This window comes from Podarcis tiliguerta (assembly GCF_965153285.1).
Source record: "Podarcis tiliguerta genome assembly, chromosome: 2".
Lineage (NCBI taxonomy): Eukaryota > Metazoa > Chordata > Lepidosauria > Squamata > Lacertidae > Podarcis > Podarcis tiliguerta.
The window spans coordinates 61,588,396-61,600,454 of record NC_139535.1 but is presented as its reverse complement, the minus strand read 5'-3'; the positions used below and the strand labels follow the sequence as shown (position 1 = coordinate 61,600,454).

Sequence of the window (12,059 nt, the reverse complement as noted above, 5' to 3'; positions counted from 1 at the left end):
ATGCACTGAAGTGATTGGGGGCGGGGGCTGAGGGAGCCTTGAGGGAGGGGAGAACCTGCAGACGCCTTCCCAGAGCAAAAGCGTTACATAAGTTAAAATTATTTATGATATTTCATGATGCATCAACAGAGCAGCTGCAGACATTTTCAAACACCTTTCAGTGATTTTGAGTACAATTGGTTTGGTCCTTGGGTAATGGATAAGACCTTGCTCAGCGTGACTACTGCTGGATAGCGGTACTGTATCCAACTATGACACACACCTTCATTAATCATGATGACACTTGACAACTATGGGTTTGGAACATTCTGAAATAAGGAAGGGAAGGGAAGGGACAGTCTCCAGAACCTGCTGAGGCTAAGCAGGCTCTCAAAGATTAGAGATTACAAGTCCTGGAGAGTTTCCCAGTAAAAATATTCATTGTTGTGGACAGTATCTAGAGTGGAAGAAAAAAGGAGGTGAGGTGGGTTAGGTCAAACTTTATTAAAGGCCCTTCCAGACCGGGATTTCTTTCTGTAACATGTCATTGATGCAGGAATAGTACATCAGTGGTGGGTTTATACTGGACTGTTCACACAACATTCCGCTTTATTAGTGCTTCCCCAATGTTAGCGCATTATTGCCACCTAGAGGGACACTCTTGCACTCTAGCGCAAGAAAACCAAGACCCACACAAAGAAAACAGAATATTTGGGGATAAAAGGTTGCAGGATCTCAGCAGGGAGTTACGGGACATGCGCTAACTGGAAACAAAGTAGTCCGCCCACCCCGAAACTGTTGCAGGTGCAAACCATATTGAAAGCAGGATTGCATATAACTCCCCAGATACCACCATGAATGCTCAATAAAAAGGCCACCTGGAGGGGCCCTATGTCCACTGGAAAAGAAGTGGACTAGCATCCCAACCCACTTCACGCACTAGGTATGGGGGTGGGGATTAAACTGCCCCATGGATTCTATTTGGAACTGCACCCCCTTGAGGCTGCGTCTGGCACCACCCTTACTCTCTCAGATGCGGTTGGACATCAGCCTTGTGTTCAGCTTCCGGAAGAAGGAGCGCAGCTTGCAGATCTTGCACTTCTTCTTCCGGTTTTTATTTTTCAGTTTTCCATGTCCACCCTCCCACACGTCCTCCTCTTCCGTCGCCCAAGGACCCCAGGCGCCACCGTTGAAGTCCGGGTGGGCACGAGGGTTTTCTGCTGGGTATCTGACCGGAATGGCCGTCTGGTTGTAGCGGACGAGTCTAATGAGGAGAGCCCTCACCACATCGGGCCTCTGGTCTGACAGATCGTAGCGCTCGTACGGGTCGGCGGTGATGTTGAAGAGCCAGACAGATTTGCGTAGGCCGTCCGTCAGACGCTCCAGGTTCCACCAGCTCCCTGGGAAGTTGGTCAGAGTCTGTGGCGGGATCCAGTCACTGTAACCGGGGTCTCCGGTAAGAAGCTTCCAGTCTCCTACCCGCACCGAGGCCTGCACTGCCGTATTCCATATGCCAAAGCCTCTCTCCAAAGAGCCATATTTAGCATGGTTATAAAGAGGGTCGATGTTATGCAGGATTTCCGTGCGGGGAGACTCTTTGCCCTCGCTGATCGCTGGCCACACGTTATAGCCGTCCAAGCTGTCTGCCTCGGACAAGTTGCCCCCGGCCAAGGTCACCAAAGTTGGGTACCAGTCCGTGATGTGAATCAGGGCCCTGCTGGTTCTCCGCTTGCGTTTAATCAGCGGGCTGTGCACAAAGCCAATTCCACGAACTCCTCCTTCCCAGTAAGTCCCTTTGCGGCCTCGCAGAGGCCAGTTGCTTCCCCCGGAGAAGGTCTGCCCGCCGTTGTCAGTGGAGAACACGACCACACTGTTTTCATAGTAGCCGTACTTCTTGAGTGCCCAGGTGATGTTCTTCACCGCTTCGTCCATGCACGTGACCATGGCAGCGTATTTACGCCTCGCAACGTTGCCCATGGAGCGGTAGCGGTAGATGTACTCCTTCGGGGACTGCAGTGGTGTGTGCACAGCTTGGAAGGCTACGTAGATAAAGATGGGCTCCTTGGGGTTGTGGGTGGCCAGGATTTTGTTGACTCGCTGGGCATAGAGGAAAGTGGAATATTTGCCACTTTGTTCCCAGGCCACGTTCTCGCCATCGTGAAGGTCATAGCCGCAAACGCCCGGCCCGTCACAGTTGTCATAGGTGTAGTAATCCACATTCCCGGTCAGCGAGCCAAGGAAAGTGTCAAAGCCCCGGCGAGTGGGCAGGCACTCTTTCCTGTAGAAGCCCAAGTGCCACTTGCCCACCATGTGCGTGGAATAGCCAGCTTCCTGCAGCTTCTGGGGAAGAGTGACCTGGTTCAAGGGCAAGCAGTTGGGTTGCCGGGGACGGATGATGGAGTGCTGAAGGCCGGTGTGGATTTGGTACCTAGGAGGAGAGGAAAGGGCGTCAGAAAGGGAAATTGTTAATAGCAACAGTTCAGCCCTTCACTCATTCTGCATTTGCAGAGAACCCGAGGGGGAAATCTGCCCTTGCAGGGCATTAGGTGCACTTGAGAATGTTTATTGAAGGTCCCATGGCTGCATATTCAGGATTCTCAAATTGGAGGCACACCTAATGTATATATATTGGAGCAGATTCAATTAAGTAGTCCCATCAGTGGAAGCCCACACAAGGACTTTTGCTAGTGCCATGGGGCCAAGCTTCCCTTAGCTCAGGGTTGGGGGGGGGGAGAGCCCCAGAAGAGCACACAGGTGAGGGAGAAGGCAGAAATGTTTGCACTGGCAGAGCAATTTGCTTGATGATATTGTATGATGATATTGTAGCCCTAATCACATTGTTATCACACCATGTTATTCACCATGCTGTCCAGGACTAGAAATGCAGGTTTGAGGCACCTCAAAAACCAATAGATTTATTATAGCATGAACTTTCATAGACTGGAATCCATCTCATCAGATGCATAAGCATAGTCTTCAGTCCATTATGCATCATTCAGTAGTTAAGGTGACACAGTACTCTTTGCCTGTTTTTGCTCTAATACCAAGCTTTTTGACCAGGCGTTGGGGACCTCTGTCCTAGGTGCCAAATACATTCCTGCAGGCCTCTCTGTTGAGCCCTCAGGACTCTTTCTAGGCCACATTGTTCCCTCCAGGCCAAACCTTTCCCAGGCCCTTCTCTGCCCCAGTAGTGTCTAGTGAGGCAGCGTGGGTGGGGCTTGAATGCTCTCCCCTTTTCCCAACAGTACAGGTTGCTGGTGGGGGCAGGGTGTAACACATTGTGAACTGGGAAACGGTACATGGCAGCAGGAGTCGGCTTAGATCTGTCACCATGCGCCGTGCCGTGCCAAGCTTCCCACACCTCGTCTTTCCCCTTTGGGTAAGTGCCAGTGACTCACTGTGTTTACAGCAATTGAACCTCCCCTGCATGGCCTCCCCAGTCACTAATGCTCTGCAATCTCCTTGAACATTTTTGCCTGGCTGGAACATGTCCTTGAATTGTGATTGATTGAATGAAGAGATGTGGGATGAGGTGAGGAAGCCTCTGGCTTGTGCTTGGCCGGATTGTAGTCTCTTGTGCAAAGGTAAGAGCCACAGCTATTGATCATCTGACCACACCCACCACTATCACTGGTAGCCTTGATAGATAGGCTCAGCCAGAAGGGAGAAACTATTGTGCAATGCAATCCTATGCACTTCAAAGTAATTCCCACTGAATGCAATGGGACTTGATCCCAGGTTAATGTGCAGTCAGATTGCATGGGGGGAGGGGGGAGAGACCTCACACGCCCTCCAAACTTGTCCTAGGCATGCAGGCAATTCAAACTGCAGCCAACATGCTAATTATTCACCCAACTGCTCTTAAGTATTCTTCCTGTATTTATTCCAGGCAGGTACAAAGAGGATCCCCCTTTTTAACTGGCATTGCTGACTGTCCAATCCCTTGGAAGTAGAGTTAAGTCTTCCCAGGATGAAATCATTGTGACTCACAGTGAGTCTGTTCCATTCACCCTGTTACTCAGTCCAAAATGTAGTCTCCTTTTGAAGGAGTGACCACAGCTGACTCTGGCCTCTCTTTCTTACCCTTACATTGGTTTGGGCTGCATAGCCTGGAGAGGTCACACCAGCCCCTCCTGTCCGTTCCATGACTGAAAAGTGCTTGTTTAAATGGGATAAGGGAGGTTTCTTTGCTTCCTGATTTTCACACTGCAGATCGTTTCATAATCATTTGAGGAATGATTACTGTTAGAACATAATTTTTATTCAGAATATTACTTATTTTGGTGGTTTGAGACACTGGCAATACAAGGGAGTGTAGAGTAAAGAGTGTTTGGGAGAATCCTCAGATGGTCTCTTCTGGTGCAGGAAATGGGGGTAGCCACGATTTATGTTGGGGTGGGGGCAGAACCTCAGCTAGTTAAGAGTTCTTTTTTATTGATTTACTTGATTTAGAGGGGGCAGCTGCCCCCTTGCCCCCATCTTGGCTATGCCCATGGAGCAGGATCTGCTACACTTGTCTTTTATTTGAGTTGCTATATTACATTTTGATTTTAGTTTTTTATTGACTGTGTTTATTTCCATTGGATTTTTTTTCTATTGTGTTTTTTTCTATTGTGTTTTTAAGTCGCTTTGAATCATTTTCATGAACAAAGCAACTAACAAATGATGATGATTATAATCTTCCCTATCTAGATGCTCTGTTCCAGTTGGCCAAGGGAGTTTTTTGTTCAGCAAACAATCTCAGTTTGTACAATATACTTTGTCATAATGCTAGATTTCTTCTTCCCTACAAAATAGCTGCCACTGAATAGAAGAATGCTGAAGGGGAAATGTCATTCACACACCCATCAATATTGTTGGGGTTTTGATGTCAGGATCCACCTTTCCCTTTCTGTGCCACCCATGGACGTCAGGGCAAGGCAGACTGTGAGGCTCTTACTAACGGCACTGAAGTCAACCAGTCAGTAAATTATTATGCCCATTAATAGAACACTAATTCTATCCTCATGTTGCAGACACAGTACAAAAAAGAGCCTGCATTCCCCCTCTCATGAACCAAAATTTACAACAGTCCCTGCATTTATCTGTGGATTTCAATGGACTGTATATCCATGTAGAGAAGCTCAGGATTGCAACCAAAGGCCCCAGGGGCACATTCCTGATAGAAACTTTTTTTAAAAAGTAGTTTTCTTTAGGGTTCTACACAGCTTTCTCCTTCTTGTGTCTTGGCAGGCAAGCAATCTTTTTTTCACTTGACATCTACAGTACTTTTCAGCCCAGTATCTTTTCTTATAACAGGAGCCAGATCATGCCTCCAAGTACTTCATAAAAATGAAAGGGGGGAAATAAATCACTCTTACTGCTAAGGGAAATGGAAACATATAAATTGTCCAGGACATAATTAAAAGAGAGAGGTGGGGCATAGTCTTCAAATGCCACTGATTTATCCACCCAAAGAACTACTGTTTGGAAGGGCTGACTAAATATATTTTGCTGTCTAAGACTCCACTACAAACACACACACACACACACACACACACACACATGTCAAGGAGCATAAGATGCAAGGCTGGTCCAGTTATTTTGACACTACAGTGGTACCTCGGGTTACATACACTTCAGGTTACATACCCTTCAGGTTACAGACTCCGCTAACCCATAAATATTGCTTCAGGTTAAGAACTTTGCTTCAGAATGAGAACAGAAATTGTGCTCCAGCGGCGCAGCAGCAGCAGGAGGCCCCATTATCTAAAGTGGTGCTTCAGGTTAAGTACGGACCTCCAGAACAAATTAAGTACTTAACCTGAGGTACCACTGTACAGGCAGAGAATCCTGCAAATGCCTCTATCCCTCCCTGGCAGTGAAAAATACAGCAATTATAAAACAAAGAAATAAATAACAATTTGCTGCTGCCCCTCTGTGATAACCCAAAACAGCTGTCTCTGAAGCAGCTGCCTTAACTCTGTCTTAGAGGTAGGGTTGGTGCTTTCTCCTGTTACATACTACATCCTTCTATGGTACTCCTAATGGAAGAAAAGCTTTTCAAACTACATGTATCATTCATCCTAACTGAAATTCTTAGGTCAGCGCGATCCCCGTACTGTGAATGAGCTGTGATGACTTGTTTGAAGCCATCCAATGAAATTGCGCCTTCACTGAACGGAATGAGTATCCCCTCCCAGTGATCGTCACACTGTCTACACACCAACCACGCTGCATTTCACTATTTTGATAAAGTGATATATTTTACCCAGTTAGGGTTATTGTTTGTGCCCCCACTCCAAAAAAAAGAAAAAGAAAAATAAAGTCCTAGTTTCTTTAGCATCCAGGAAATAAAAGCAAAACTTTAATTGCCTGAAATCTGTTTTTTGTTATTTTCAATCTAGTTGCTCACTTGGCTCTTATTTTACAGAACGCTGTCGAGTTACCGCCAGCAAGTAGCATGCAGATCTTGCCCCCGGTATAATACCAGTTGTTATTTTATGTACTGCTGATAATGCCAAGGTTGCAGGTTCGATCCCTGTATGGGACAGTTGCATATTCCTGTATTGCAGGGGGCTGGACTCGATGATTCTGGGGTCCCTTCCAACTCTAGAATTCTATGATTCTAACCCTGGGCATCTTCACCTTACCTTTTGAATTCCGTGTCCTAACACTTGCCAGGTGTTTCATGTGAAATTATTGGACGGGGGGGGGTGTACACACCATACCATCCTGATAAGAAGCTCTGTGTGTGGGGGGGGGGGTTTTTTTGGGGGGGGTCTGGTTGCTTGTCCTCCCCCTCTGCCCCAGAGCCCTTACCTGCCGGTGATGAGCTGGCTCCTGGAAGGGGTACAGATGGGTTGGATGTAATAGTTCTCCAGCTTCACCCCTTCGGCCGCCAGCCTGTCCAGCGTCGGGGTCTGGATATCGGAGCCGTGGTAGCCCACGTCATGGAAGCCTTGGTCGTCCGTCAGGATGAAGATGAGGTGGGGCGGCCTGGCCAGGGCGGCAGAAGCAGCAGCAGCCGCCGCCGCCGGGAGAGGCTTGCCCATCGGGTCCCCGGGCACTTCGCCCACCAAGCCGGGCTTCATCCAGTCCCAGGAGAGGTAGCCGAAACTCAGCAGGCTGACGAGGGAGAAGCCGGTGAGGGCATACACAGCCATGCTGGACCGAGCCGGCAGGCATTTAAAAGCGGGAAGAAGCGCTTTCTAGTGCAGCCCCGGCATCTTCGGCAGCAGCAGATCTCCTCTCTCCGCCCCCAAAAAAACTATTTTGCTTCCTGAAGCAACTTTTATGATTTGATTCACAATTTTCCAGCCGATCCAGGGGAAGCCACAAACGGGATCCTCCTGAGCGATCGTATCAATTGTTAATATCAGCCAAGGTACGAGAGAGCGACGCCCTCAAAGACTTCGGGGTTTGAAAGCCCAAAAGTTGGGGCTTTGCCGTTATTTATTCTCTCTTCCCCCGCCCCCGCCCCCGTTTGCGGGCTGAGCGTCCCGGAGCCCCTTTGGAGAGACAGGATCTTTCCACGTGCTACTCCTGCCGAAGGTGGCGCGGGAGTTCAGCCCCCCATCGCCGCTGCGCCCCCTCCTGGCCTGCGGAGCGGGGGCTTCCCTGCCCTCTCCGCGCTTTGCCCTGGCGGAGATCCCTGGCGAGGGCAGAATCGCATCATTAGCCCCCCTTGAGATGAATAATAATAGTAATCTTAAAACTCCCCCGCCTCGAAAATCCACGCAGATCTTTGTCAACGTCCTCCTCTTCCGCGCCCTCCACCCTCCACTGTCCAACCAACCCGGGGGAAACCCAAAATGTGGAGAGCGCAGCCAGGCAGGAAAGCCCGTCCTGAGCAAACTCTGAAGAATGCAAGAAGTTGTAAAACATCTGCCCAGGATATTGGCCGGTTTATGGGGAGCCTCAAGCGCCGGCTCCTCCCAGGGCTCTCATTGATTCGAAGGAGTCATCCGGGAGGATCTTCCCGGGTCCTAAGAGCGGTTCTTTTTCCAGGCGGTCTCAGCAGCGTCTCTCTGCAGAGTCTGCAAGCGGTAAGCTGAGCAAGCAGCATTTGCGCGACGCCTCACAGGGGGGCGCCCGTTTTTCTGCCCCATCCGCCAAGGCAAGCGCACTTTTCCACGCTGTAAATGTAACCACGTGGCCCAGTCGGGATCTCCTGGTTGTGGAGGAACAATAATACACGCGGAGCCCCCTCCTCACGTATTCCATGGTGGGGGCCTGTGCAGGCCCATGACTCGCTTCATGCATGTTTGTTAAACGCGCAGTATGTGTGTCTGAACGCCACTTGTGAGTCACTCACAGCGCACCCTCCCCCAATTCTTCTCTTGCCCCTTTCGCCTTAGAGAGCTGGACAGGTGTCCTTTTTAGGTATCACTAAGTCACCCAGTGCTTTTGAATTATGCTGGAGGAGACTCTTGAGAGTCCCATGGTCTGCAAGAAAATCAAACCTCCATTCTTAAGGAAATCAGCCCTGAGTGGTCACTGGAAGGACAGATCGTGAAGCTGAGGCTCCAATACTTTGGCCACCTCATGAGAAGAGAAGACTCCCTGGAAAAGACCCTGATGTTGGGAAAGATGGAGGGCACAAGGAGAAGGGGACAACAGAGGATGAGATGGTTGGACAGTGTTCTCGAAGGTACCAACATGAGTCTGACCAAACTGCGGGAGGCAGTGGAAGACAGGAGTGCCTGGCGTGCTCTGGTCCATGGGGTCACGAAGAGTCAGACATGACTAAACGACTAAACAACAAAAAGTCACCCAGTTACCATTGTGCGAGTGGGAAAATATGGCCGCATTCGCTGGCCAAACTCCCACTGGCCAGGATAGTCTGAAGCAGGGAATCTTCCCTACAAGCACTTGATCAGCACATGACTTCAAACCTTGATCTTGCACCCTTCTAAATCAGCAGGGCCAGTCCAAGCCAGGTGAGGCAACCGCCTCAGGCGGCAGGATCCCAGGGGCACCAGATCCTGATCTTCCCCACCCCTTGGTTCACTAATCCATTGTTCCCTGGAGGGGAGGGCACCATTTTGGGGCTTGCCTCAGGTGCCAAAATGTCTTGGGCAATCGTGGGAGACTGTGCATGTGCAGCAGCAGCAGCAGCAGCAGCAGCCCTCATAGGGCAGCTAGGAGGTGGGGTGTGTGGCCCATGGGGTCATCTCTGCCCAACAGAGGCTGTAGCTGGTAAACCAGCCGTAACTGGAAATATGCACCCCTAGCCACGTGGGCCTCACGTGGCAATGCTGGATCCAGGAGTATCCTCAAGCCACAAAGCTGCTCCTTCTAGGGGAGTGCAGTCACATCCAGAACAGGCTTTATTTTCACCTCCTGGGCTCAAGAACATGGAACACATAATAACGCCTCTGTTTTTTCCTTCCAGGATTCAGGCCATCACTGCCCCCCTAACGCCTGTCTAGCAGCTGAGCTGCCTCTTCTGATTCAGATTCCGTTTATCGGTGAGCAATTCACTCCAAAACTCCTGATGACAACTCCTTCATATAGATTGCCTTTTTTTATAAATAAATTAAAAAAGGCTGCAAATGTCTTGCACTAGAAATTTTGTTTTGCCACTATCCTAATTGTATTCTAAATAAGAAAGAAATAGCATGGGGGGGGGAGATGGAACTCTGTGGGACACCACAGGAAAAGCCCCATGGTGATTAACAGTGCCCCCCACATAACAACTTTCTGGAAACAGCCCTGGAGGTAAGAGCGGAACCACTGAATTGCAGTGACCCCCACCACTTTGAGCTGCTCCAGAAAGATATCATGGTTAATGAAAGCTACTGAGAGGTCCAGAAGAACAAGCTGGGTAGTTCTCCCAGTAAGCTTAAGCGCTCTGTAGCAGGGCTCATCCATTATGAGACATCACGCTGATGGCACTGAACTAGAGCTAATGTGAATGTCACGCCAGGGGAAATCCCATTTTTAAAAATCCCCATGAAAGCCCAGGCTTGCTCCATCGGGCAGACAGATTGCTTTTCAGTGTGTGATGAGGTGAGTAACCTTTTTTACTAACCTCACTGCAGGGCAGATTGGAAATCACAACAAAATAATTAAGCAACCCCTGCGGCTCTGCAGCTGGCCAGGACTGACTTTGGCTTATGCAAATCTGCTCTTAGCAAGCCAGCAAAGGGCTCTCTACTACTGTGGAGCACCTGAATGGTCCATAAACACATGCATACAATGATACTTTATATCTGAAAAGAGATGGTGTCAGGACTCCAGCCTCAAGGCCTTTTGCCTTGAAAGCCATTCTTCAAAGCCTTCTAGATGTGGAAGCACCTTCTTTTTCCTTTTTCTAAAGGCTCTGCACTCCGCACATGTTCCAGTGCACTCTGTTTGAGCTCTGGTGTTGGAAACAGGTTGTGGGGTCCAGTCTTGCTGACCCCTGACTAAAATTGAATGCTGTTAGTGAAATCACTGCCACCAGAGGATTAAGAGATGATCTATTTCTAGGAGGTATTCATTCATCCCTGTAAAATTTTGCAGGACTAAAGTCCCCATTGAGAGCCATAACCTCAACACATCTTTGCTCCCGACCCAGTTTGTCCTTAATTGCTTTCTAGCAATGGTGGGGAGTCAGATGTCAAAACATGGTTTCAATTCTCTTAAAGCTGTGTGACAGATAAATAACTTTTCCCTCTTTCTGCATTTGGGTTGCTATTTTGCAGCTTGAGTCTATCATGTGCAATTAAATTCAGGTTGTGCAATCAATTTGATGTTCTTGTGCAACAAACCCTCTTCCAATAAATAAATGAAACTGGACTTCTGTAATAAGGAAAGTGATGGGAAAACACACTGGAGAGTATTGAATACCCATTACTTAATACAACATTGTATGAGCTCTCCACAGACAAATCCAAATGAATAGTTAATGGGTACTGTCTGAGCTGCCCTCAAACTTTGTTCAATCAGATCAGGATTTGATACCCAATGAACAGGCCATCTGGAAGTGACCTCTGTCATCTCCCCGTGGATACTAGCTGGCAAGTGCTCATCCTTACCATGGCAATTGTTTCTTCAGTCTAGGCCATTTCTCATGGGTGCAAACTGATCTCATTCAGTGGATATCAAAGTTTGCTCCAGTTTAACACCAAAGTGTGAGTTTTCCCTGGGAAATGAGTGGGGCAAGGCACAGGGCAAGCAAAAAAACCACTTGGACTCATTCTTTCTAGCTCAGAAGGGAGATTCTCAACACATTCAGCTTAGCATGCTTAGAAGCCTTCCCATGATCAGGAACCCAGATAACACAAGGTTTCTGAGCAGGAGGCTTCTGAATGTGTCCAGCTGAATGCACTGAGATTTTCTCCCTTAAGTTTGTGCTCTCACACATTCAGGGCTCCAGTCTAGAACTGGGACACCCAGATTCAGCCTCTCACTTGCTGAATATGGCTCCCTGCCAAATTCCTTGACTTCTCTGTGTCTCATTTACGCTGGAGCTTCATGAACACTTTCCAGAAAGTTAAGTCCTATTGAACCCAGCAGGAAGAACTCCAGGAAAACATGCAAATCCATCAAGTGACCTACACAAGCCTTTTGTAAGAAATCACTAATGTGTGTAAAAACATACTGAGGTGGTGGTATACCTTCTGTCATTTCAACCTCTTCTTAAAGGCACATTTTTAAAATAGAAGAAACTCTAGTCCTAGCAATGCATTTCCATAAATGCTTCGAAAATCTGGGCTTTCTCCTTTCAATGTTTTCCTTTTCCTTTTTTGGAAATAAAATCTACGATGCTATATCTTTTCTGTTTATTATAAAGCCTGGGAGTTCTTTAAATTGTCTCATTTGTATATCCTTAGGTCATGTAAAGAATTTCCCTTCAGACTGGATTTAACATGACTTGTCTCTGCTGGTTCCAGTTCATCAGTATTTTGCGCTTTGGCTCAGTTCCAGTTCATTCACTATGAACCATTTTTTATACGTTTCAGACAGATTAACGTCAAACTGAGGATCGCCCTGTCACTCATATCAAACGAATGCAAAGCTTTTAAAAAATGTATTTTTAAAACATGCTACTATATGTACAAATACCACAACTTCCAGAATCTCATTTTCCACATACAGTGGTACCTCAGATT

General features: G+C 48.0%; 1 protein-coding gene across 1 annotated transcript; it reads right to left on the bottom strand.

The window, feature by feature from the left end:
* Nucleotides 1-464: 464 nt before the first annotated feature.
* Nucleotides 465-8,105, bottom strand: ARSI (arylsulfatase family member I). Its single transcript, XM_083424445.1, has 2 exons — nucleotides 6,781-8,105; nucleotides 465-2,407 (listed from the first exon to the last, which is right to left on the bottom strand). The coding sequence occupies exons 1-2, from the start codon at nucleotides 7,122-7,124 to the stop codon at nucleotides 1,009-1,011; spliced, it is 1,743 nt and encodes a 580-aa protein (XP_083280571.1). The 5' UTR covers nucleotides 7,125-8,105; the 3' UTR covers nucleotides 465-1,008.
* Between the last annotated feature and the right edge of the window lie 3,954 nt (nucleotides 8,106-12,059).

Coding starts and splice junctions, on each gene's coding strand:
- ARSI (XM_083424445.1), bottom strand. CDS start 7,124: ATGGCTGTGTATGCCCTCACCGGCTTCTCCCTCGTCAGCCTGCTGAGT. Junction 2,408..6,780: donor AGCCAGCTCATCACCGGCAG/GTAAGGGCTCTG, acceptor CTCTCCTCCTAG/GTACCAAATCCACACCGGCC.